This window comes from Sinocyclocheilus rhinocerous, unplaced genomic scaffold (genome assembly GCF_001515625.1).
Source record: "Sinocyclocheilus rhinocerous isolate Xijiao unplaced genomic scaffold, SAMN03320098_v1.1 scaffold576, whole genome shotgun sequence".
NCBI lineage: Eukaryota > Metazoa > Chordata > Actinopteri > Cypriniformes > Cyprinidae > Sinocyclocheilus > Sinocyclocheilus rhinocerous.
Genome location: NW_015662167.1, coordinates 1,299,366 through 1,327,088, shown reverse-complemented (window position 1 = coordinate 1,327,088; position 27,723 = coordinate 1,299,366). Strand labels below are relative to the sequence as shown.

The following is a 27,723-nucleotide window of genomic DNA, read 5'->3' as shown; positions in this document are numbered from 1 at the left end:
GTTGCCCACAAATAAAGACCAGAAAGACTCATGATAACAGAAGTAGATCAGTATTTATAGGTGAGAACAAACCATTTTATTCCACAATTGAATTAACATCGGAAAGATCCGTTTTGAATTTTAAAGAAAGAAAGCCACAGTATACATCACAAAGTATATTTCACACAGCTTTTTCTTCTGCCTGCTACATCTCATTTGTCTGACAACCTACATTAGGATTCTGTACAAACACTTCTAATGCATCAAGCAACAGATCAGAGCAGATCTCAAGCTACTGAAAAATCAGGGTAACCAGCCAAGTTATTGCTGGGATAAATAAATAATATTTTATATTATTAGACACATGTACCAAAACAGCGGGCTCCAAAAATAATTTTAGACCATTTTGTTTAGTCCAATTAATATTATTTGGTGTAAATAGCCCAGACTGATAACTTCATGTTAGAAATTCTAAAGGTGACTGGGGAAAGAAAAAAAAAAAAAAACAATAAATATGAACAAAAATACATTTAGGGAAGCTGAAGTTCCCCATTGTTTTGCATTCATGGGATGGAAACCCCTGAGGTACATCTATGCATCACGTTCCTAGAGAAGAAATAAAATGTTATAGAAGTTAATCTCCAAAAATACAAAACAAAAAGCAGAAGAATCATACAGATTTTTGTTAACAGTCCTATCAAGAAGGCAGTAGCACCAAGGGAACAGAGGGGGCAGGATTCAGTAAGGGGATGATATCTGGTGCATTCTTGGTGCTTTAACTTATGTGCAAAACGGGGAGCCTTTTGACTATCCTTCGAAAAACATGATTTTGGTCCTCATTTTGTCAAATCGTTTTTTGCGCAGCTGACGCAGATGTAGTCCTCATTCTCAGCCTGCTCAGCAGACACTCCCACACAAATCTGGTGGAACCACTGGTTACAGCTGCCATCGCATTGAACCCAGTTTACCTGTGAGGACGAGAAAGACCATTAATTATTCATGCAGGCAAAGAGACACACAATAACCCAATTATATAAGCAAGAACGATGCAGTAGGTTAGAAAACAAAACCTCAAGCATTTCAATTATGCTAAAACTAACCTCGTTTCCTTCTGGCTGTTGACATTGCTTTGCCGAGCACACAGACCAATCCTCCTCCGAGTCGTCTGAATACGATAGGTCAGAAAGGGAGTTGGAGGGGGAGGTGGTTCGTTTCTCCTCTCTTCTCCTTTCTTTGCTCAATTTAGGCTTCTTTTTCTTGGGCTTCTTTATCTTGTCTCTGTGCTGCCCTTCCATGTTCTCTTTCTCTAGACGCCGTTTGCTGTTCTTCTCAAGCCTCTCGGGTTCCTTCTTGGTCTCTGGAATGCCATCCTAGATAGAACAAATTCAAATAATATGTCAAAAGCTCCGTTCTGAAACCTAGTGAGCAGTCTCGCCTGCATAAGCAGCTGCCTTCTAAGTCAGCATCCCAACAGTTACAGAACCTCATATAAGTGGCTGATGTGGACTTTCTACATAGGCAGAAGTTCACATGAACAGCACTCATTGTTATTAGTATTGTAAGACATATGTTGTAACCGTACAACACTAAGTATATAAACATACAGAACACACAAATATTAGATGTATTTTATTTAGATTAAACTATTTTTAGCAATACTCAGATTCATTACTGAAGAAAATACAAGTTTATTTAGAATAATTTCTCTCCCCTTTTTGGACATATTCTCACTTTGAACCTGTTATGAATTAGGATGTCCCAAACTGGGTTGATAAAAGCTAATAATAATAATAAAATTAAAATTAAAATAGATAAACAGTATAAAATTTTAAAAAAAACGCCACAAAAAAACAAACAAACATAGAAGCCAATTTCTGGCACTTTAAAATGCTTTGGCAAATCATAATTATGACACGAACATTTGAAACTATTATGGGTGCTTTCACACCTGGCTCGTTGTTTCGAAACCTGGCGCGTTTCCCCGTTTTAGGTAGGTGTGGCTAACTCTTTACTTTTATAAAGAATATCTCTTTGGATTTGAGACTTTAGTCTTTGCAACTTTACAGATCTTCTTTATGCACCAAGAGCTTGTAACACTCTAAAGAGAAAGGAAAAAATGAAATCGCATCATATGACCCCTTTAACAAATTTGGTCTGTTTAGAAACTTCGCCGTGTGAAAGCGAACCACACCAAGAATAAGAAGCAACACTGTAGTAATTTTAATCCCCGTTTCGGAACAAAGCAATCGATCTACAGGTGTGAAAGCACCCATTATGACACTCAAAGTCATAATGATGAAAAAAAGTTAATTGTATCTAATCATAATTATGACACAATTTCAAATTTCTAATGACAATGTCAAATTCTGCTTTTTATTTCATAATTATGGTTTAGCATCTCATAAATCCTAATTATGACAGTCCAAATTGTGAGATAAAGTCAAGATTGACAAAGTGTCAATTATTACAAAATGTCAGTTGACAAAATTGAAAGCTTTTCTCATATAAAGGGGTCCTATTATGCTTTTTCACTTTTTGAATTTTAGTCAGCGTGTAGTGTGTATGTTCGGGCATAAAAAAAGATCTACAAAGTTACAAATCTCAAAGTCCACTCCAAAGGGAGATATTTCATTTTTTTTAAATCCCTTTTCAAGAACTACAACGAATGGCTCGTTTGGACTACAGCGTTGTTTTCCGGGTTTTGTGATGTCACAAAGCGGCCCATTAGAATATCCTTAAAATAATTCCCACCTACGGAAATTCGAATGGTTGGGGGGTGGTGAGGGGCAAGGTCGTGGTTAGAACACTTGATTGAGGGCATCAGACAAGACGACAACAACGAAGAAGTGCTGCTGTAGCCTCAAGTTTTCGCAAGTTATTACACATGCACCTGAATATGTATATAATTATACATGAATGAAGTGTGAATGAATATGAATAATTATGAAAATGTTTTTATAAATTGCTAACAGTACAATACTGGACAATGATGTAATCTGCAGAATTTACACTTCAATTATGAGACCTATGGTATAAATAGGAGTGTCAATGGTCCATTTGAGAGATAGTTGGCGGTAATGCACTTCTAAGTCTGCAATCCGCCGTAAAGCAAGAAAACATGTCACGCGCCGGCTGTCGAGGACGCGCTCAGGACAGTTCAGACATTGCAGTGCATCAGAGGTAAAAAACGATATAAATACTGTTCAGTTTCTTGCACAGACCGATCATTTCGTGTCTTTACACTAGGCATGGGAGATTTTGACGGTATGATAACCTTAAGCAAAAATATCACGGTATTGTCGTTACAGCTCTAAAATGTGTTATTTTTAAATGACTGGGTAAAAAAAAATACAAAATGTAAAAATAAAAACATTTTCCGCTGAACACAATATATTTTGTTTTTGAGCAACATAAAGAAAAATAAAGACTGACATCTTTATTTAACCTAAATCTGTAATTAGTTATTTAATTTTAGTTATATAATTCATATACATCATTTGATTTAATAATAACCCAATTTGAAGCAAAAACAGAATGTTCTGACTAGCTTTGAGAAATTATACTACATGCCTGAACGAAACAAACAGAAGAAGCTCTGAATGAGATGCAGATTCACTCTCTGACAGCAGGAGGCGCTTCTGGAACACCAGATACATCGTTTCCTTGGTTACCGCTGTAACCAAAGCAGCTCTGTGTTCTTATCTGTACTTGTGTTCTTGTGAAACGTCATTAGTTGTCGCCCAAGTACTGCTCCAATTCAAAGTTCACATCTAGCCAAGTACAGTTCAAATCCCCGGATGTGTTCTTGCTCCGCCCCTTTTATCAAGGATGCATCCATAAGAGTATTTCAGGCGAGAATGTAGTTGTTTAAAACTCAAATCTACAGTTTATTTATAAAGATGGCGCCTATTTGAAAATTGGCTTCGCCGATTTTGGAGACGTGAGCTCCAAGCGATCAGCTAGATCCAACCCCGCCCCCTGGATCTTTGTTCTGCAGTGAGGGGCTACTGGATCAGCGGGCGCTCAGTGCTCATGTATCTGCCGAGAGCAATCTCACCTCGGCTAGTCCTTCTGACATTTGCCGCTGACTCTGATGTAGTGGTTAAACATGAGATATAATTCATTTTGGGTAAATCTAACAGGCAATCTTTGATCTCATGAATCTATTATTTCTTCCAGGTCATATCGTTTTGGCGGAGCACAAAGTTATGTTTCATAAATTAATTATTTATTTATTAATCGTAATACAGCGCTGACTTTGTTGCATACATTTGACTGAATTGTTTGCTTTTGTCTTATTTCCTATTACATACGTCTCTTATACTTTATAGTTATACTTTTATAATGGCTATTACTGTTCATTAAAACTGACATTTAACAAAAAAGGCTTTGTAAGTTATGCTTGTCATATTTCATTTTATTATACATTCATATTTTAAATGAAACAGAAAAGAGGCAATGCTGTTTGATAGATTTCGTTTCACTGTAATGTATGTACGTTCATTACACTGCGTATTCATGCGGGGCTTTTCTTTTTTTGTGTGCAGAAGCCTTTCGCTGGAGATTAGGTTGCAGACAACACTATCGAAGCCATGAATTATGCTATGATCATGAGTTATGCTTTAGATTAGCTATGAAAAGCTATCGATAAATTAATGCAGTCAGGTCGGGTCGGAATCGGGTCTAATTTCATCGGGTCTGTCTCGGGTCGGGTTTTTCTTTTTGAAAAAATAATTTATGCACGTCGGGTTCGAGCAAGAAGTGATTCGGGTCGGGTACAGATTTTAGGACCCGAGAAGACCTCTACTCTCTACACTGCACTCAACCGGAGGGATTCCTACACTTTCAGTGGTTTTAAACCGTGACTTTTCCAAACCGCGGTATACCCTGAAACCGGTTATCGTCCCATGCCTACTTGCAATAAGACAAAAAACGGCCGGTTGCTGATCGCGTAAGTTCCAGGGACAGCTCCTTAAGTTCGTCCATCCTACACACACGTGACTGACCGCTCGCTCGCACCAACAGGAGGAGGAGGGTCGCGCTACTCTCTACACTGCACTCAACCGGAGGGATTCCTACACTTTCAGTCTTCGAGGAGACATGAAAAACAGCGCATACCGCAGGAACGGAAATATTAGTGGTTTTGAAACCGTGAAATGTTCTAATCGCGGTATACCTTGAAACCGGTAATCGGCCCATGCCTACTTTGTGTACTAATGTATCGTCACGAGTCGCAGGGTTTAATTTGGTTTCGTTTGTGTATGTTTTTTTGACTCAAATCCGTGATTCCCATTCACTTCCATTATATGACCAGACTGCAACGGTTTGAGTTAAAAATCTTTGTTTGTGTTCTACGGAAGAAACAAAAGTCACCTACATCTTGGATGCCCTTGGGGGTAAGCAGATAAAACATCAAGTTTTCATTTTTGGGTAAACTATCCCTTTAACTATACAGGAGCTGACGGAACTTGCTGCTTTGGCAAGTGGCGGGGAGCTGGGACAGCTAACCAATCACAACAGATTTCATTTTTCGGAAGGCGGGCCTTCATCAAACCCGGAACTAATCGAGCCGTTTGTGCCAGGCTGGGGAGAAAGGTATTGTAATAATGTAAATTATGTGAAAAATAATGTGTTTTTCAAACTACCAAGCATGGGAGCATGTTCTAGTACACCCCCAAAACAAAATCAAGACTTTGTCATTAAGGGGTCCTATTATGCTCTTTTACAATTATAACTTATGTCATCATACCAAAGCATAATGATTTTTCCTATGTGGCAGAATTGGACATCCATAAAAACTTACTAAAAAGATTAAATATTTTGTTTACCTGCATGTCATGTGACCATCAACTAACATCAAAGAACCATAAACATGAATGTTAAATGTTTTAAATTAAAATTCATTTAACAGGGTTCGTACACATTTTTACCAATACATTTCCATGATTTTTCCATGACTTTTGAGACAATATTCATGACCTAAATGTTCCATTATTTTACAATAAGAATAAAAATCTGTTCAAATTATCATAGCATATGTTAACTAAAATGAATGACTATTAATGCTACTTGTTTGCTTTCTTGTTTTAGTAATAAGTACAAGCTGCAACTGCGCCAGACGTTACTCCACATTTCACATATCACATCACTGAATATTATCATTTATTTAACTGTGTGGCCAGGATGGCCATTTTGGCGTCATTTTGTGTGTATTTTTGCTGCTTAAACACAACAAGCTGCACTTTTAGAGCCCTGCATTTCAGCTCGAGCCCGATGGGCCCCGACTTATTTACGGCTTCGGGACAATTTTCACGTCATAGCTCAGACACGGGCCAGGCATCAGGCTTGCTTCCTCCTTATTTTTATATATTAGATATCCATCAATTATTATGGTGATGACAAAGATCTGCCGCGCTGGTGGAAACAACACGAGACCGTGCTACTGCGACTGTCAAGAGTGGCTCGGACTGTGTTTAGTGTCCAGCAGCACAAAACGATTGGATACGCGCCTAATAGCACACATTTATCTAGGTTAACCATTTAAACTAACATTGTTTTTTAAGCATTTTATATAGGCCTATAGATTTTGTGGTGATGATTTGAGAAGGCCAAATTGATCAAACAAAGGCTATGATTAATTCACTGTCTGCCACTGGCCGCTTGGTCGTTACTTTAAAAAACTTGAATTAAAAAAAAAACCCTAAAAAAAACGAAACAATTTTAAATTAATGTAATAAAGAAATGAAAATAAATATAACCACTTTGCCATTAAAACAAACCTGAGCTATTTTAATGGCAACAACAGCAGCTGTATAATGGTGAACAGAGAAAGAGAAAAAAAGACACGGGCTCCAGTCGGACTCGGCCGGTAATTCTGATAATCTGTCGGACAAGGGCCGGACAAGGGCATATGTTTGAGGCCCGTGCAGGGTTCTACTGAGCTTGTTTGGTAGCAAACTCAATTTGGTACTCGCAAGGCGGCTTTATATACGCACGAGCGCTTTGGATGTGACTGCGCACCACCTCTGGGGTGCGCGAGTACCGAATGGCTTAAAAAGACATGCAAATAAATAATACATTTTTGTGACGATGCAACAATGATACCCGATTAGGCAAGTGACAATTCTGTCAACTGTCCCGAAACGTGAGCGAAAGTCTTGTATCGCAGCGGCTCTTGTAGCGCAGACAAGATGCGCCGATGTGAAGCCATTTGAAGAGAAAGTCAAAGAGAAAAGACGCACAGCTGAATCACTCGCGCTGTTTTCAAATGACTGATTTGATCATGTGGATTGTGGATTTATTTACTCATCAAACCTACATGCTATAGGCTATTGAATAAATGTGTGAATATCCATCATTTTAAAGTCAAAAGCTGCAGGAATGAGTAAAACTATGCGATATAGGCTTAGCCTATGCGCAATCCCGCACCGAAATTCAGGACCTGATTAAACACAATTCTTATAGAGTTTTGTGAAATAGATTTCCATGACTTTTCCAAAACTTCCTGGGTTTATTTATTTTTCCAAAACTTTTCCAGGCCTGTTTTAAAATTCCATGACTTTTCCAGGTTTTTCATGACCGTACGAACCCTGATTTAAATAAATATTTTGTCAAAGGAGTTCAGTTAAAGTTTGGAAATCCTTTGTCTAAATCAGGGGAGTTTACAATGCAACAAAACTAGTTGGGGTTAAACAAGTTGGGGATATTCTCCGACCTGTCCTTTGCTGTGCGGGGGGCTCCTGTGAGGTGGACTTCTGTCTTGAGCAATGTGATACTGGTGATCGTGAACGCTGCTCTGCAGGGAGTGCTGGGATGGTGAAAACCTGTTGAGCAGGCTGCTATAAAGCTGCTGGAGCTCGGGTAAAGTCACCTGCATCAGAAGACCTTCTACCAACAGCTCCTCCAACTCGGTACCGAGTTCTGTAACACATGACACAATCCCAAATGTTTACACCCAGACAATCCCATCCACTCGGTAAGTATTAAAACGGGTGTAATCGTCTCACCATTGAGAGGAATACATGGCTGCAGCATGTAGAAACAGCTGTTGCTCCCTACCAGTGTCTGAGATGATGCTGTTCCAGGAATATGTCTTGCCTGCATCATATAAATAGAACAGAACATGAATATAAATAGAAAAGTGTCACATTTTAATTGATTTTCCTCTACAAACTAACTATATTCAAACATATTAAGCTCACTTTTCCATTCGGATGCTGTGTAGGAGAAACCAGCTGCACTTTGTGTTGCCAGCGCACCGTTCTCTCAATCACATATCGCAGGGCATCACCTTCTGGAAGCCGAACCCGAATCCGCTGTAAGGAAGCAAGCAGGGGAAGCACTTTATCCAGGGGCGGCTTTTCGGAGCGCTTGCAGAGTGGGCATAACCACGGTAGCCCTGTCTGGATGTCCTTGAACCCTGGCACACAGCCGCTGTGGTAGGCGTCTCGACAGAGTTCACACTGTAGCATAGGGCCTGCTGGGACAGTGTGACACAAGCACACTGTTGGGGCCAAACAGCTGGGTGAAGACTGAAACTTTGACTCATTTGAGGTCCTCAACATAGACAGGCTCTCCAGCTCTTTCTGATGCACCTCACTGAGAGTGGCCATCTGTTTGGAGAAGAACATACAAGTCTGAGCAGATACCCAAATGTCCATCACAGACGTGAACAGTCAGGACCCAACATTAAGGATGGCTTATTCTAGAGCCCAGCAGGGGGGGGAAAAACCTGGGTTTCTGCAAATATTTAAAAATCACTTTAAGTCCTGCATAAATTAAATTAATACTTAATAATGTCCATACAAAAACACAGAATCATAGCAATGTGCCAGTTTACTGTGTGACCAAAATACTAATACCTAGAAGAAAAAAAAAAGATTTATGTTTCAATTATGAAATACACTGGGACTCTTATTTTGAAATGCTTTACTTCTACCAGCTGCTCATTCAAAAAGATGAGGAAGATAAAATGGGCAAGGTTACAACCATCTACAACATATTACAATATAAATACATATGGTAATCATTATCAATTCATTAACAACAGTAAACCATTCAAATCATTCAACAAATACACAGTATATATTTTTAAATGCTCTGAAAGAGAACCATGTATATGCAACAGCTAATGTGGTTAAATACATCTGAAGTTTAATCAACACATTAGACCATATTGCAATTCCTGTTTTCCATCCCCAGATTTTTAACCTCTTTAAACAATAGACTTTTGTAATACCATTTAAAGGGGACATGAACAGCATTTTTGTTATTTTATGGACAAAAGCGATCCAATGCCTCAAGACTAAAAGCAATGTAACCCAACAGTTTGTTTCGAATGTTTATATGAAAAATTTAAAACGTTTGTTTTGGCTGCTTGGAACCCATTATAATCAGTGATTTTGTCTACACTGGCTGCAGCGCGTTGTGATGCAACCCGACAAATCCCTGACAGTAAAGTGATGCCCTGTTCTATTTCTGACATACTCTGAGCACTTGTGCTACTTCTGACATTAAGGAGAAATGGATTTCTGACTTGATGTGACGCGACACAACAACAGTTGTGTCAGGTGTAGAAACAGTTAGGATAAAGAAGACAACGCAAAAGACTATTTCCACAACCTGGCAGTGCACAACATCTTGTAATCCTCAGAGCCATCTTTATTGTTTTGTTGCTCAAGTAATCTTGTGTTTACATCTCTATCATATTTACTCCCCTACTACTACATATGTGAATCAGTGGGTTGGGCTAAAGAGGCAATGAAGTAGAAGTAGGCGTTGCTCTTCTGCAGAAGTGTCTTTCATTGCACTATAACATCATACGGAGATCAAATATGAAACTCTTTTGGCAGCTTGGTTTCAATAAAAGCTGTTTTTGGAATGACAAGGAAGTTTTGATTTCTGGCAGTATGTTTTATAGTACATTGACCTCCCATATTTGAAAATATCAAGGACAATTTCTCAATTCATGACCCCTTTAAGACATTTATGGTCTTACATTTAAACGCTAAAGACAGAAATCCTGAAAATAAATACATATACACATTTTTGAGTGCTGCACTGGCAACTCAAAAGATCAAGGTTAGCAGGACTAACAAGAACCTGTTTGCTTTTCAATTTAGTTTAAAACCTAACCGAAATATGACTTACTGCTGAAACTGTATCTTTGCTCGTAGAAAGCGCCTTTTCCACATCAAAAAGGGAGTCTAGTTTTACTTCAACTTTCTTGCAGGGTACTGAGACATCCTTGGCTTTTTTAGACTTTGACTTCTGCGGTCCAGTCTCACACCTAGGACACAAAACCTTAAAAGACACAAACAGAACAATACATTTTACTCACAAAATTCACAGTTATTCACATCCTAAAAAAGTACCATTGTAAATAAGTACGTACCTCGAGTAGAGAATGGGATGAGTTCCTCAACAGGAATGTTTTAGCTGCACTCTCCTTCCAGGCCTGTACCTCAGATATTAAACTTTCCAGTCGAGACAGTGGTTCCAACATTACCGGAATACTTCTGGCTCTTGACACAAGTTCAGATAGGGCAGCGAGACCAGGAATTCGGCCTCCAGCCTGTAGCAATAAATGTTTAAATGGACTGAGCGCTACTTGCACAAGGTTCTTTGTGACCAATCATAGGGTTATGAATAATAGAGAATTACAGAAACATGAAACATACCTGAAGAGCATCTGCTTCCATTATCCACTCTCTGGCCCCGTTTACGCAGTCCTTAAGTTGAAGACAGCTGGGCAGGTATGCTGGGATGCTGTCAACTTCCTGTATAGCTGCCTCAAGAGTCTCAATACTATGACAAGGCCTAAAATAAGCCAAAAGAACAAAACAAAAACAAATGACAGTTTACATTATTTTACAGGTTTAAAAGTTCAAGATTAAACAACGTCTTTCGTAAAGAACAACCATATGTAAATAGTTAAAATGCTGCTTTACTTTAAAGACGCTAAACTAACCTAGATTATTGGGTCAGTATTTTCTTTTATTAAAGTATTTTAATATAATTATACCTTTGGAATATATTAAAGTTAAATCAATGAAATAAAATCTGTTCTTTTGAACTTTCTATTCATCAAAAAATGATCACATTTTCCACAAAAAATATTAAGCAGCACTATACTAATATAGTCTTTGTGAGTATGAGACTTCTTTCAAAAACATTTAAACAAACCTTACTGTCCCCAAAACTTTGAACAGTACATTGTCCAGTGCATCACCTACACTGTCCATACATTGTTCAATGTCACAATAGATTGAACCAGTTAATCTGCCAGGAAACCACTTTAAGTCAAAATGCTAGCCCGGCACATTTTTATTCTCCATCAGAACTAGCTCAACCATCCGTGTATGTGTGTGTTTTACAACACACATGTTGGGAGAGCATGAACTGTATTAAACATAAGCCATTGAAAGAAATAGGCAAAATAAAAATTTGCAAGAAAAATTTTACCAGAATAGTTTGCAAATTATTTTGTTGCACAATCAACATGATCATGTACACTGCCAAACCTAAACCACCAGGAGTTGCTTTCACTTCTCAGATCTTGCTGATAAAAGTGGTAGAGAGTTTGTATGGTGCCACAAAAGCTTGTCAGTGGAAACGGTCACCATTTACTCTCCCTTGTGTCATTCTAAAACGCATAAGAAATTAATTTCGTTTTAAAACAAAAGATGATTTTTTTTTTTAAACCAAAAAAAAAATTGTGACTTGTTTTCTCTTAATGAACTTTTGAAGCATCAAAGTTTTGGTCATCAAAGATCACCCGGATTTGCAGATGTGAAAGACTTGCAAAGGAGGGACAGAAATCTCTCAGGTTTCATTATTTCAAAAATAGATTTACAAAGACATGAATGAAATTATGATATGAATTTTCCTTTTTGAGTGAACTATCCATTTAAATTACATTAACATTTAACTTAAATACAAACCTAGCAGTGAGCATGTTATGGGCCTTTTCTTCCCAGTGTTCACAGACAGTGAGCAGCTCCTGCAGGCGGGCCATGGTTCTTTCCACACAGGCATGTGGTGTCAGGCCCACTCCTTGATCTATGAGTCTCCTCATGCAGTCTAGACTGAGGTCGGCTGGCTGATCGCTGGCTTCCTTAACGGCCTCCACCCAGCGGGCTTGCTCCAGCCTCTGCCTCAACACCACCAGCTGAGGCAACTCCACATCCAAGCCTGCACCTTCATCTAGGAGGCTCTGAAGAGCAGAGGAACCGGGCATGTCCTCTGCAAGGAGATCCGAGCTCTGTTGCTGGAACTGTTCGACGCGGTTCAAAAGAGCCTGAGATGGAAGTAGAGACAGAAAATGTCAGATCAATACCTAAGACATCTGGGAGAATTGCACCAAGCATGTTGTGTGGTTGGGTACCTTTAAGAAAGGGGCCTGTCGGATGGTACAGGGCAGGTCATACAGCTGATTGACAAACGACATCAGTTCCTCCACAGTGAGCTGGTTCTGAGACTTTCCCCCACCGGAGCGATATCTATTAACACAAATACAGATTCGCATCCATTTAAAACTAGTGAACGTGCAAGAACCTCAGATAGCTCTACAATCCAGAGGAAAGAATAAATGTACCTTGTCTGTCTCTTGCCGTTGAGGAGTTGTTGGGCCATTGAGGTACACCTATCTGCATTCTGAATGACTTGACGCAGGTGACTTAGCAAGTCAGTCTCAGGGTATGACTTCTTCTCTGCTTCTACTACCAATGAATGAAGCTCCTCCAAATCTAACAAGAAAGCAGAATCCCTTATTTTAGTTAAAAAAAGTGCTTTTAACTCAGAGACCCATTGTTGCAGAACTGCCACATTTGTACAAAGCATTTAAATAATACCCACCTTTCAATAAATATGTGAAACAATTAAACACAGTAACAGATTTGGTGGGGGATGTACATATTAACTGCTACAGCTGGCTAAAGTCTTACAAAATGGCACCAGCCAGCTGAAACATTTCTTAATTTTAGAATAAATGAATCATGCCTTGAAAGTCAGAACATACATGAACAAAGTGTAATAAAATGCAACACTGGGCTTTAGGCTTCAATACTTGGGATTTCTAAGGGATAAAGACAAACACATTGCAATAACAACTCACCACTTTTATTATCTTGATCCGCTTTCAAAATCTTGTTAACTTTAGATGCCCAGTCTTCATAGGACTCAGCACGAGCCGTCAAAGCCTGGAACAATGGCTTCAGTTCGGCAAGTGTATATTTATAGCTGTGCAAGTAAAAGACAAAAATGTTAATTTAAGAAAACCTGCTAAATTAAACCAAATTTGCATTTGATCTATCATTCAGAGGTTTGTCCTATGCTTTTGCAAACACACACTTGAGCGTATAGCTTCTAGCAGGGCAAGAGCAGAGGTCCTCGATGTGATAGAGACAGACCAGCTGGTCGGGGATACAGGGACAGGTGATGGCAGACAGGTAACAGGTGGTCCGGCACTTAGCACACTGCCTTTCCTCATCTGGCAGTAAATCATAGTCAACCTGTTGGGAGTGCCACACGCCCTAGAGAACAGCACAAACACAATGGGATCAATTAGTAACAGACAGACAGACAGACCTTGAATACAAACAAAGTGAACAGAGACAACAGAGCTACAGGCTTAATTACTTCAAGTAAATAAATAAAAAAAATGCATATATAAAATATTACTATTATAATATTATAGATCGATAGACAAATAAGATACATATTTTGTGGTTATTCAACCAACTTGATCATGAAGTGCAAGTTACAGCAGCTTAAATGAGCTAACCGCCATTAAAATATCCACCCACCAGCTTATAGACTTTCTCACGGAGCATCTTCTCTTCCAGAATCATGGCACACATGTCCTTCTGGACTGTAGAGGCCAGTTCTAACTCTAGAGAGTCTGCCTTGGAGGCAATATTACAGGTCATCTCATCGTGGGAGAAAACACAGTATCTGTTGAGGGACCGGTAGTGCTGGATACACTGCCGACCAAGAGGCATCTGAAACGCAATACCGTATTTCAGTTCATTATGCTTCATAACTTACGTTGCAATATTTATGCTTATCCTACATTTAAGTCGCAATGAAACTGAAGTAGCGACAGATCACTGTATTGTGATGTAAACCAGAGTATAACAGATTAGCAATCCATTGGTGGTTCTTTGGATTTTAAGATGTGGGTGTTGCACTAAAAATTTATTTCAAGCTTGCAGTCGATTTTGAGAAACGGGCATTTTCAGTAGTATTAGCTTGAGTTGGGATGCAGATGTAAAATTACGTTCCTTATCAAAAACAGTAACATCTGTAAAAACTGTAACAACCTAATTTTTATATGGCGAAATGTAATTATTTCTGACTGTTTTGAGTTTTATTAAAATTAACCATTGGCCTTCCATAGTAGCATACCTTTCTCATTAAACCACACATACAGCACCTCAAACACCATGGTAAAAATGTAACTATATGGTTTCTAGGTATTTGTATGAAAAACAGTAGCCTAGTCTAAATACATTTAGTATAAATGCATAAACACTATAGCTTCATCACAAAAAAAATACTGTAATTATATTCCATTACTCATTTAATACATGTCTACATCAATATAATAAAATTGGCTATGAATATCCCACATTTCTGCCACAATACCCCGGTGCAGTTAGTGTTACTACAGTTTTTTTTGTTTATTATATGTTTATGGGCTTTTTGTGCCTTTTTATTTTGAGAGGACATTGGAGAGATGACAGGAAAGTATTGGGTGGAGCGAGGGGAGCAGGATCAGCAAAGGACCTCGAGGCGGGATTCGAACTGGGGTCGCTGTGAGCGCAGTTGCGCTATATGTCAACACATTAACCACGAGGCTATCGGCACCGACTATCATTAGTTTAATCGCCCAGCCCTAATGTCAACTTTAAGTGCCTTTTACCCAGTCTGCAGTGCAGAAGTTGACTGCCTCAGCAAAGTTGAAGCCTTGGTTGAAACCACTGTGATAGGCCCTCGGGAAGGTAATGACAAACTCACCAGCACACTGGTTTGTACGGTAAATCTAAAAGGAGAAAAGATGAGGTAACCGATTATGTGCACCTCGCATGAATAAAAATTACTTCATATTATGTTATTAATGGTCTTTGTTTAGTCCACAACTCCACTCACTGGTACTCCATGCTCCATGAGAACATTTGGGTTCATGATAGTGACCAGCTGGTGGAGCAGGTCTGGCTGAGACTCAAAGAGCTCAGGGGCCAGGCTCTTCATCACATTCTCCAACTGCTCAGCAGCATAGCCAGGAGCGCCATACCACGTCTTTGGCTCTCCCCTGCAAATCAAAACAACAAAAGAGAATGGAAAAACAACAATTTCAGAGCAGGAATTGTTTTTGTCTTAGAAAAATTAAGCGCAAACAACCCATTTAATAAGCCATGTCCAAATAGTAATATTTTAAATTCGGTCATTAATTACTCACCCTTTACTCATATTACATAATTACTCATAATTTACTCACCCTATTAATTACTCACTCCTGTCGTTTCCAAACCCGCAAGACCGTGCAATTGCAGTTGCATTGCTGTCTATGGAGGGTCAGAGAGCTTCTCAGATTTTATCAAAAATATCTTAATTTGTGTTCCGAAGATGAACGAAGGTCTTACGGGTTTGGAACGACATGAGGACGAGTAATTAATGACAATTTTAATTTTTGGGTGAACTAACCCTTTAAATAGGTTACTTTCAATCTGGAAAGTGCGAGTGGATTACCAGTGCAGATAGTTGATGGAATAGCTCCAGTGGTCCTCAATGTGCCAGCAGAAGGAGGAGAAGCACATGCCCACATAAAGCCATGGGAGCTTCATCCCACAGATGTCTGCTGTGACATGAGTCAGCACAGATGCATCCAAAACTGGCATGTTGTTGAGGTTCCAGCCATTGCTCAGATAATCCTGGACAAAAAGAAGTGATTTCATGAACCTGCATTTGTAATCTTAAGATTTAGGTTTGTGCTTTCATACAGACTGCAAGAACAAAGCATTTCAGGTCATTTCTGTACCTCCTCCACTGGTGAGACCTTAAATGTGCCGTTCTTAACAGGGAAGCCGCTTCCGAAATCTTTTGAAGCAATATCAGCCCCATACTCTACAGTGACATCCTCCTCGATGGTGCTAACCAGCCTCCAAAACTCCTTCTCCACCAGCTCTGTGGGAACCATCTGCCAAACAATAAGGCCAATCACTTCATATTCCACATGGTATGCAACCATTTGTCTCACAAAATTGTTGTTTAACAGACATACATGAACAGGCATGTTAAAGTAGTCAGACTTGAAAGAGTCAGCCATATCTCCAAAGGTGCGAAGGGTATAGTCTCTGGAGGCCTGCTCGAACCCAAAAGCCACTGGTGGCTTACCACACTCCTAAAGGGAGAATAGAGAGGCCAATGATTACAAACTAAATGCAAATGACTATTAAATACAATCCAGTACTACCAAGCGACATCACGTACTAACAGACAATAGGTAATAGGTGCAGAGAACACACACAAGAGCAGCTGTAATTTAGTTATGAAAAAAAGCTTCTAAGAATATGACTGTCACATGATGGGAGTGGCTCACCTGAGCCAGGCACTTGGGGCATCTCCAGTCACCTTTGGGAACGTCGTGGAGGGGTGGGATCAGACAGAAGGTATGATAACTGTCGTCACACCCATCACAAAGCAAGAGTCTATCTTCGTCATCTCCACCCCCACATACCAAGCATATGTACTGCTCCACCTGTGGGGGAAAAAAAAAGCAAAAACATTGCCATAAAGGAACTCACTACATACTTTCTGTTGTGTGAAAACCAAATGGTCCAAATGACCAAATGACCTCCGCCCTCACCTTTGATTTTTCACCTTCAACTTGCTGCTCAATGGGTTCTTCTTTCACCTGCATTGGGATTTTCTTTACTGGAAGAAATTTATAAAAGTAAATAAGTTTGAAATTCCACACTGCATTGAGATTAAAATTTAGAAGTACACTACCATCCAATAGTTTGGGGTTGGTAAATTTTTTTTTAATGTTTTGAGAAGTAGCAGTTATTTATTTTTATTGCCATGCCTAAGGCAAAAACTGTGCTGGGATAATACAATAAGTAACATAAACACAAAATAAAACCAAGCAAACACAAAAACACAGCAGCTAAAATTATACAAGTTTTTTTTAATTAACATGATTAAAAAAAATCAAATCTTTTCTGGTAAAATCTTACTAAAGTCCTGAGGGAGCGTACTTCATAAAAAAAGTTTTCTACTTGCATTTGAATCGGGACATTCCAATAAAATGTGTTTCATGGAAAGGGGGGTCTTGCAGAAGAGTTGGGTCTTCGCCTTTAAGCAAAAAGGCATGGGTCAATGACCTATACGACATCTCGTAAACACCACTTGATCAAATCTTGTTTTAAAGGGGTGGTTCACGGTTTTTTTTCTAGGCTTGATTGTGTTTATGGGGTGCAGTCTAACATGTGTTAATGCTTCGTTAAAAAAAATAAAAAAACTTTTTTTTTTCACATAATTTACCTTTATTCCACACCGCTCTGTCCCTTCTCGGAGAAACGCGCAAATCATTTCCTGCTTTTATGAAGCCCGGCCCTCAGAAATAGGCGATGGGTTCTGATTGGTTAGCTAGCCCAGTGTGTTGTGATTGGCTAAACCGCCTCTAGTGTGCCTAAACGTCCCGCCCCTCACCTCAGCGGTATGTGCTCCAGTTGTATAGTAAACAACAGCGTCGTTAATATCGCTTATCAGTTTGAGCCCGATTGAGAAGCAGAGGATATTATTGAAAAGGATCGTGCAGAACCTGTGCAAGCACGGCTTTTAATGGTATGCCTAAGTTTTTTGTTTGTTGTGGTCTCATACTTTTAGATATGCTGTTATTTGTAAATGCTACTGCTTATGTTAGTTTTTAATAGGGGTGTGCCATAAACCGTCCACGATAATACCGGTATACATTTTTACATGATAAAAAAAAAAGTGTCATATCGCGATATCAATGATATAGCGACGCGATGACATATGGCGGATATACGTTCCCTAGCACGCACAACAACAACACCACAAACCCAATAGGTGTGTTCAACTTGAAGCAGCGCTGTGCAGACTGATCGGTGTATGACATCAAAGTATTGCGAGAGAGGTTCTAGAGCAGGGTTCCTCAAATCTTGCCCTGGAGGGCCAATGTGCTGCAGAGTTTAGCTCCAACCCTGATCAAACTCATCTACCTGTGATTTTCTAATGATCCTGAAGACATTGATTAGCATGCTCAGGTGTTTGATTAGGGTTAGAGCTAAACTCTGCAGGAAAGTGGATCTCGTGGGCCAGATTTGAGGATCCCTGTTCTAGAGCATATTCGAGCGCACACTCTTATCTTCAAAAATAGGCGAGGCTCATATCTTAAGCGAAGCGGCGTGGAGAGAGGGGGGGCCCTGGCGATTTCAAACGACTGCCCGAGGCCAGCATAAAAAGACAGCCAGCGCGTCGTCACGAAAGCTTATCAATTGCACGTGTTTTAAGCCTTGCCAATTTAAACATTCAAAACAGTTTAAAGCATTCAAACAAGACGCGGAAAAACTCAACTGAGAGTTTGTGCGCAGAGTTCGGTGTGCACACAGAGAGCCGCGCAAACACCAAACAGAGCTCTTCTTCGCTTCCTCCCGTGCCTGAACGAACTAATACACCTCGCCAGTTTAAACATACAAGCACAAAAAGACATGAAAAGCTTAATTCAGCACCCGCGCGCTGTTCTGTGCGTACAGTGTGCATGCAGAGAGCCGCGTCTACAGCCCTACAACGAATTGAGTTGTCTCTTCTTGCTCTTGAAACGACAAACACATACAAAATTGTCACAATACCCGTCTTTGCGAGTATCCTCGAAAAAATGGTGGGTTAGGTCTTAAGTGAAAGTAAACAGTTGAGAAAAAAATGTGTATCATTATATTGGATGTATTATCTATTAAAGTGACCGCACCAAATTTACTAGCTGCTGTCAGTGTCCTTAATGCTGCTCTTTACTGAATTACTTTGTAGTTTTAACAAGAATTAATCTATATTTAATTTATACAGTGAAGACTGCAATGCTATTTACATTTGATTATTCAGTTTCTGTACCTGGACACCTACAAACTTGAAAAAAACTTAAACATTGTTTAATTTGTTTATTTGTGCCATTTACACAATTTCAAACAGGGCCCACTGGTACAACCTGCACCAGAGCCCCGCAAACCCCAGCTATCTGTCTGCTTCAAGTTGAACACACAGCTGCTGCTGCTGCCACCTTATGACAATAGATTTACACTTCAAATTAGGTAGTCTGTCATCGATGACAGTAGCTCATTGGAAAAGGATGGAAAATGCCCTTCATTTTGTTTGCACTAATAAATGCTGCTGCCTGCCAGCTGCAATCACCAATAAAACGTCATAAATATAGTTATCGCAAATATTCTTGAAATATCGTGATATAATTTTGAGGCTATATCGCCCACCCCTGATTAAAGCTTTAATACAGTATGGCAACTGCACATCCATGTTTAACGCTTCTCATAGCTATGTGAGAAGTGTATAATTGGAACAGTTAATTGTTGGAGCTGAGCTGAGCTGAGAGAGTGAGAGAGAGAGAGAGAGAGATGCAGAGCGTGTGCAGAGCAGGGGGACACGAGGAACAGTATTAACCCTCTAAGCGCCAAAGTCGCAAAATTGCGACAAGATCATACTTAATAAAATAGACTGTAGTTCCTAATATGGTGTAATATCTAATTTGTATTCCCTACCACTAGATGGCAGACATGTACTACTTCGATTTACTGATGAACTGATCAAAAAGTAGGCTACTGTTCACATGCGTTTTACTACTATATAGTATATTAATATAGTAATAATTTAGCACTTTCTCCTGTTTTATTGTTGGTTTCCTCTTTTCTGATAATTTGGAATGAGGATAAAACGACAAAAACAAAACAAAACATGCAAATAAGTTCAAACATCAATACAATATCTACTATTCTTGAATATTATGAAATTCAAGATGGCCGCCCCTAATGACGCCATAATATGCAAATTAGAAGAGTATATTTACACCCCACAAACTTTCGGTCATGCCCAACATTTTTCTAATTTACAGTAGATCTCTATCTTTAAGCCATTTCAAGCCACAAGCTTTTGAAATCTTGATGTCAAAATACAGCATTTTTCCCCACACCATGTGGTAGAGGGTTAAGAACCGCTGCTTTAGAACATTGATTTTGAAACTTGTGAATCCATTAGAATCGTTAGAAGACAGAATCGCGATTCATATATGAATAGATTTTTACGTGCACCTCATTTTCTCTTCCTCTTCTCTAAAGCAGCGCAGCATGGCCTCGCCCCCTTTGCTGCCTTTTACCGAGGGCGGGGTTTATCTGGGTTTGTTACGTCACAAACCCAGGAAGTAACCCAGTAAGTGTTGTAGTCCCTACCAGCCGTTTTGTAGGCATAGGGATAGTTCTCCCAAAAATGAAAATTGTGTCATTATTTACTCACCCTCATGTCGTTCCAAACCCGTAAGACCTCCGTTCATCTTCGGAACGCGGATACGTTGTTTTCGTTCAAATCAAAGCATAAACGATGTAAACAGCATATCCGCGTGGCACAGCCGACACAAAACAGCATATGCAATTTACGTTCAGTGGATACTCTCCAAAATGGCGCCTGATGTGACGCGGAGGAGACGAATTGTTGAATAAAGTCGTTTTTTTTTGTTTTGCGCACAAAAAGTATTCTCGTAGCTTTGTAAAATTACGGTTGAACCCCTGATGTTACATGGATTATTTTACCAATGTCCTTGCTATGTTTCTGGGCCTTGATCGTGTAAGGACCCTTGCTGTCTATGGGAAGGTCAGAGAGCTGTCAGAATGCAACAAAAATATCTTAATTTGTGTTCTGAAGATGAAGGTCTTACGGGTTTGGAACAACATGAGGGTGAGTAATTAATGACACAATTTTCATTTTTGTGTGAACTATCCCTTTAAACTGCCTGAATTTTAAAAGACGATATCTCCATTTGCATTGAACTTTCAGTTTCGTAACTTTGCAGATATTTGGTTATGCTCAAACAGCAACATTACACACTAACTAACGTTAAAAAGTGAAATCGCAATCAACCACCCCTTTAAAGAGATTAAAAGTCTCTTTCAGATTTCAGGAAGAATTTCACATAATTTATTTTTAATGTTTTTAAAAGAAGTCTCTTGTTAGCTCACCAAGGCTGCATATATTTGAGCAGAAATACAGTAAAAACAATATTGTGAAATAATTTTACAATTTAAAATAATCGTTTTTCTATATTAATGTATTTTAAAATGTAATTTATTTCTGTGATGGCAAAGCTGAATTTTCAACAGCCATTACTTTAGTCTTCAATGTCATTTCTGAAGGATTGTTTCTAATATGCTGATTTGGTGCTCAAGAAACTTATCTTATTATGGAAACCGAGATATCGTGATTATTTTTTGTTCATTTGAAAAATGTATTGTAACAAGGTAAAAGTCTTCTGAACACATACAGACATATATATATATATATATATATATATTTAGTGCTGTCAAACGATTAATCACGATTAATCGAATCCAAAATAAAAGTTTTTATTTACATAATATATCTGTGTGTACTGTGTATATTTATTATGTATATATAAACACACACATACAGTAAATATTTTGAAAATATTTGCATTTATTTACATGAATATTTATATTCATATAATTTATATTATACATTTAATATATAAACATAGCAATTTTTTCTTAAATTGTACATGCATATTTATATATACATAAATATACACAGTACACATACTATGTAAACAAAAACTTTTATTTTGGATGTGATTAATTGCACTTATACAGGTGCATCTCAATAAATTAGAATGTCGTGGAAAAGTTCATTTAAGTAATTCAACTCAAATTGTGAAACTCGTGTATTAAATAAATTCAGTGCACACAGACTGAAGTAGTTTAAGTCTTTGGTTCTTTTAATTGTGATGATTTTGGCTCACATTTAACAAAAACCCACCAATTCACTATCTCAACAAATTAGAATACTTCATAAGACCAACAAAAAAAACATTTTTAGTTGTGTATATATATATATATATATATATATATATATATACACACACACACACACACACATGTATACATATATTTTTTTTGTAGATGGATGTTAATACTACGCCATGAAGAACTTGTAGAGGAAATATGGATCTGTACCTGGTTCTGCCACATATGAGCCCATTCTCCTCCTCAGGTTGGGTTTTTCGCACACCTCACCCAGTTCTGATTTAAAACAGCGGCCCTATGAAAACAGGCAACGTCAGTAATTAAGACACTACTATCTAGTAGACACTACTACCTAGTCCAGGTATGAATCAGATTTCTGTACATGTTCTTTACCTTGGTCCGTTTAGCTCTGCGGGCGATAGAGCAGGTTTCCGCTGGTTGCACCGACTGACGCTGGGGCAGGTCGTGGGGTTTGTACTCCTTGTCTTTGGTGTCATTAGTCAGAGTTGGCTTCTGAGAGTTCTGTTGGAGAAAGATATTTAATGTTGACAACATGCAAGTAACAAGCCCATACATTAACAATAAAAAAATCTTACAATGAAAATTTCAAGAATACAAATGCATAGCTGTATTTATAACACCATAATAAGTGTGCACATGTGGCTTCACTCTTATTTAATTAACCGGAGAACCACATGACAGCAGGGTGGACATTATTAAAGCCAGTAACAGTGAAGCAGGCGAGGCAGATCACCCCTAGGGTATTAACCATGGGGTAAAAGCAGCAGGCGAGTGGGCCTAGAGCTCAGGGCTCATTGAATGAATTCACACCCCTTTATGGGTGGGGGGAAGGGACAGTGGGTACAGCACTGAAAAACATGCATGTAAGAGAAAGCTGTTAACCACTGAACCCGCAGGAACACCAAAACACAGACGAACAGCCTACCAGACACTACTTAAGAGTAAAAGCAAACTACAAATGACACCCCATAAAAACATACACAGGAACACAACCTCAAGTTTGTTCACTGCACTTCATAGTTGTATGGGCTGAAGACATTTATGCAAACTACTGTGCACGCCACCTAATATGCACTGAATATATATATGGTGAAAATAAACTAGGCCGCTTATCAACAATGCTTCATAAACTGGGCCACCCTTTCTATTCAGATACAGTGTAGTTCTTTGCCAAAAAAAAAAAAAAAAGGACAATGGCTGTCATGTGTGCACCCATAAAGAACATTTATCAGGAAAAGGTATGGAAACTGAATGTTATAAGGCTGAAAAGGGGAAAGGGGAAGTTATAGAAGTGCTTTAGCGACCTCACCATAAGATTAGCTCCTGCCTGGAACAAATAATATGGGTAGAGAATCCTCTCATAGTGAGCACGAAGGTGAGAGCCAACTGCTTTGCCGGGAGCAAAGCCCATCTTCAGTGCGATCTGGGTCCATCTCCGCTCTTTACAGACCCCATCAAAGCCTCCCTCCTCTTTGACCAGCTAGACAGAGACGGGGGGTCACCAAAGACATGTTTACAACCATATTTCATTTTCAAAAAGGCCACTGAGAAAGTATAGGACAGCATTTTCAACTCTAGTATCCTAAATTACCCGTCACCTGCAGAAATGAAGTAATATGCTTTAAACTTTGCACATGGCCGCTAGAGATGACATAACCTCAGTCCTACCTTGTAAAGCACATATAAGTCCAGAGTTTTGCGCTCAACATGAGGAATTTTCAATGTACAACCCTGGAGTTCCCAGAACTTTGCTATCTGGTCCAGGAAGTTGAGCTTCACTCTGGTCTGGGCCTATATAACAATACAACACAAATCAAACAAAGACCTCATTCTTTCAAAAGCGTTTGGTTTGCAAAGGAGAAAACATCAAGGCATTTCATATTCAAAAGAATATAATTTATAATAAAGTTCACACTGATGGGTCAGTTAGATTTTAATTAAAATGAATTAAATGCATTAAATTAATCAAAGGTGACAGTAACACATTTATAATGTTACAAAAGACTTCTATTTAAAAAATGTTTTTACTTTCTACTTCTATAAAAAAAGTAAAAAAAAATTAAGCAGCTCAATTGTTTTCAACATTGATTATTCTTGAACAAAAACAATCAGCAGATTAAAATGATTTCTAAAAAATTATGTGACGCTAAAGACTAAAGTAATGGCTGCTGAAAACGCAGCTTTGCCATTTCAGAAATAAATTACATTTTAAAATATTAAATTAGAAAATATTTCACAATATTACAGTTTTTACTGCATTTTTTATCAAATAAACACAGCCTCCGAGACATCTTCAAAAACATTTTTTTTTAAATCTTACTGACCCCAAACTTGTGAACAGTAATGTATATAAAAAAAAAAAATAATAATAAAAAAAGAGAAACCAAAAGAGATGACAAAAGAGACAACAATGAGGACCTTTCTTTTTGTTAGTGACCTTTTCAAATTTGACACTAAACCCTGTGCTTTAAAGTGTGGCAGACCAACAAGAGATCACGCTGGTTGCAGGTTTAGGTTTAATAAGGCCACATGAACATATCTGCAAACACAAAATATCTAACAAGAAGGACACAAATAAAAAAGGTCTCACCTCTAACTCATTGAGCCTCTGAATGCGTGGCGTGAAATGCAGTCTGTCCACATCACAGGCAAATGGTGGCTGCCAACCCTGACATAAAGAAGAAAAAAAAACGTGTTAAGCTTTTATGCTTACCATTTGCCACAAGACAAAGTCCTGTCTAATGGAAGAAAATTATTTGTGCTTATATCTGCATGGGGGTATTTCATTATGCCATCTTTCTACTGAACAATGATGCTTATGAATACAATATGTAAGCGATATAACATTTAATCTACATCAAGACGATTTAAAAAAATACTGTTAAATACTAGTACTCAAAACAATATCATGATTTTCTTATAATTTCAAGAGGTCCTGATTTGTTTTCCACTAAATCACTTTCGTTATACGTCATATGGTAGGTATTAATTTCATAGTATACATATAAAATAAAGTTATAGAATGGTCCAGATGTCCACTGGCATGATTCTGAAACCATTAACAGTTTGTTTTTTTTAGATATATTTAAGTGATAAAGCATCAGCCATAAACGCATATTCGCAGTACAGCATACTAGGATGGGTAGTGGGTACAGAAGACTACAATACATTTCTTTATCTTTCCACTGAGGCCGTTTTAGGGTGTTAACAATTGTGAATAAGACAAACGCAATAATATGCATAACTAATACAACATCTGTGTAAACGTTTAAAACGCGACCTAAACTGAATTTCACTTCTCACTTGCGTTATTTACATCAAATTTCGGTTTCAAAGGCCAAATGCAAATACACAACTCGCACAACATGGAGGACAACGGCTGAGACCAATTACGCCACCTCAAACTTCAGCAATATTTTTACGTTTGTTTCAAGATTAAACTTAAACCTTGAAGTATTTGATAGACGACAGAAATTTGTTGACAAATACAGCGGTTTTACGCTATTTGCTAGCAAAAGTGGTCATTGTTAGTCAAAACAGTCTTTCCGTAGCACCGAATAAACAGTACAAAATGCATTTGATCCACTTTTGAATAAAAAAAAACAGACACTTTAACGCCATATTTCAACATCAGATAACCAAATAAAAGATTAGATTTAAAAGCAAATGCTTTGACGTTAAAAGGTAAAAATAGGAAGTTGCAAGGATAAAAAAAAAATTTCATCAAAAAGTCCAAATTATTCGCAAAATGTTCTAAACTACATGCAAAATAAAGTTATATAATACTTGGAAATTCACTATCGAGGATTGCTCGTTTGGGTGGGATGCATTCTAGCCAACATTGATTTTGGAAGACAATAACAATCACCACATTCTGTCCCCCAACATTTTCCATCAAGCAAACATTTATTAAAAGTATCTGCAAAAAAAAAAACAATCGTGGTGCTCAAAAGAAAGCAAGAGTGCGATAAAACTCTCTTGGAAAGGAAGTAAGTGATGTTATTGTGGTCGCTATTGGTGTAAACCACACGCAAGCATTCACGCATAGCTAGTAGCTGCGCGCATACGCCGTTACGAACGTTCGCAATGGCTGGAGCCGCAATCCGCCATGTTGAAAAGACCTGTCTTCAGAAAAAGTGTTTAGGGATCTGCGACCTGCGAGTAAAAAAGACGACCGAGAGCTGGCGTGCATCTGACAGTTCTGTTATATGTCGAAGAAACTTACCGGGGGCGGCCGGATCTTGCAGATGCCAGTGTTTTCTGCAATTGGACGTATTTTGTTGATGAACCCAAAAGGGTCGGCAAATTCCTCCCAACTGGGCTCAAAGACAGGGCACTCCGGTGGTGGAATAAACTCGTTGGGTCGTGAATGGGTCATTCTGGGGAACTTGATCCAAATGATGGCATGTAGAAACTGCAGTAAACTGTTTGAAGTTGAAGTAAATGTTTTAATTAGTCTCGAAAAGATGCCATATTTAAGAATGATTACACCTGAACTCCGACAATTAACATCCTCATCCACTTTGGGAAACGTACACAGACGGAGTGCCGACGTTACAGTGCTTAGTAGTCTTCCGCTTTCAAAAGTAGAGACGCTGGATTTCCTTTCTCCATCTGACTTTCTCACCAATGTAGATTTTTAAAAGAAGTTTTTAAAAATGTAAAATGCACACTTTAATTTTTCCATAAGGTATGGCAAGTGGAAAAACGCATTATTCAATATCGCAACACTTATGTAACGATCAATACTAACAAAGCTTTTGGTTTTGTAATGGTCAGCAATGATCTGCTTGACACAAAGCATCAAATATACGTCACTTCAATTAACTGTATTATAGCAAACAAAATATACAATTATATTTCCACACGGAGCTGTTTATAGAAGTCACCCAGATTTTATTTTCAAACGCGTTTGCTTTTTTCCTACCTCTATCTCCTCGCGAAGGCGTAAGCATTTTAAGTAACAGACAGTACTCTCATAAAATCTGTGGTCAAAAACAAAGCTTTTATATATGACAAACCCCTCAAAAACTTTCGTACATTTGTGCGTTTTGACGTCTCCACTAAAGTGTTTTAAAAAGGCAGAAGTAGGCTGCCACTGAATTAGAGAAGTGACTTGCGCGGATTGATACACCACAGCTTCATTATAACCGGAATTACTTCTTTAAATGGAGTCTTTCAAGTTACCCACTCGGAAGTAACAGATGTTGTCCAGGGACGACGAATTTAGCCACTCTCCTCCCGATTGACATTTAAATTCACGATTAACCTCTGGAGTGAGGTGGCATCGTGCAAACAGCACATCAAAAACCATTTGAATATATAATCCGTGGGCATTTGCAGCGTCACATGACCCGATTTCGGAATGCGGGATCCTTCAGTGGAAAATTAAATACTGTGTCAAGACAGAAAGTATCTCACCGTACTGGCGTTGCGCTTGACTTCTGTCTTTACATATCTTTGTGCAGAAGGTCCATCAACATCCACCGTAGTATTCCATGCGAGCAATATCTATGAGCACGTACCACACGTCAACTCGGAATCTGTCGCCCCCTATAACACAGGACAGATATCCCCGGTTCCCTGATCCGCCTAGCGCAGGAAACAGCCACGGCTCTATTCCACCGAGGCAGACTGAGGTGTGGCGGTAGTAGCCTGACCTGTT

General features: G+C 38.7%; 1 protein-coding gene across 4 annotated transcripts; it reads right to left on the bottom strand.

The window, feature by feature from the left end:
* Nucleotides 1-53: 53 nt before the first annotated feature.
* LOC107727821 (lysine-specific demethylase 5B-like) lies at nt 54-27,723 on the bottom strand. 4 transcript variants are annotated; one of them, XM_016537821.1, is made up of 31 exons: nt 26,948-27,068; nt 26,595-26,672; nt 26,284-26,482; nt 24,649-24,726; nt 23,727-23,849; nt 23,368-23,538; nt 22,431-22,559; nt 22,248-22,332; nt 22,003-22,006; nt 17,263-17,336; nt 16,847-16,914; nt 16,580-16,738; nt 16,262-16,381; nt 16,019-16,177; nt 15,730-15,911; nt 15,130-15,292; nt 14,903-15,022; nt 13,785-13,979; nt 13,330-13,511; nt 13,094-13,218; nt 12,575-12,725; nt 12,365-12,479; nt 11,922-12,277; nt 10,659-10,797; nt 10,373-10,552; nt 10,129-10,281; nt 8,181-8,591; nt 7,986-8,076; nt 7,694-7,899; nt 1,080-1,349; nt 54-947 (listed from the first exon to the last, which is right to left on the bottom strand). In XM_016537821.1, the coding sequence occupies exons 3-31, from the start codon at nt 26,434-26,436 to the stop codon at nt 816-818; spliced, it is 4,494 nt and encodes a 1,497-aa protein (XP_016393307.1). In that variant the 5' UTR covers nt 26,437-26,482; nt 26,595-26,672; nt 26,948-27,068; the 3' UTR covers nt 54-815. The 4 variants fall into 4 exon arrangements, with proteins under 4 accessions (XP_016393307.1, XP_016393305.1, XP_016393304.1 ...); XM_016537819.1 differs by lacking the exons at nt 26,595-26,672; nt 26,948-27,068 and adding an exon at nt 27,250-27,723; XM_016537818.1 differs by lacking the exons at nt 26,595-26,672; nt 26,948-27,068 and adding an exon at nt 27,480-27,723.

Bases quoted from the DNA above. Each gene is read 5' to 3' on its own strand.
- LOC107727821 (XM_016537819.1), bottom strand. From the start codon at position 26,436: ATGACCCATTCACGACCCAACGAGTTTATTCCACCACCGGAGTGCCCT. The intron at 12,480-12,574 runs GTACATTTATTC...TTGTGTTAATAG, and splicing joins AACGGCAAGAGACAGACAAG to ATATCGCTCCGGTGGGGGAA. The intron at 10,798-11,921 runs GTTTGTATTTAA...GGCTTATTTTAG, and splicing joins CATAACATGCTCACTGCTAG to GCCTTGTCATAGTATTGAGA.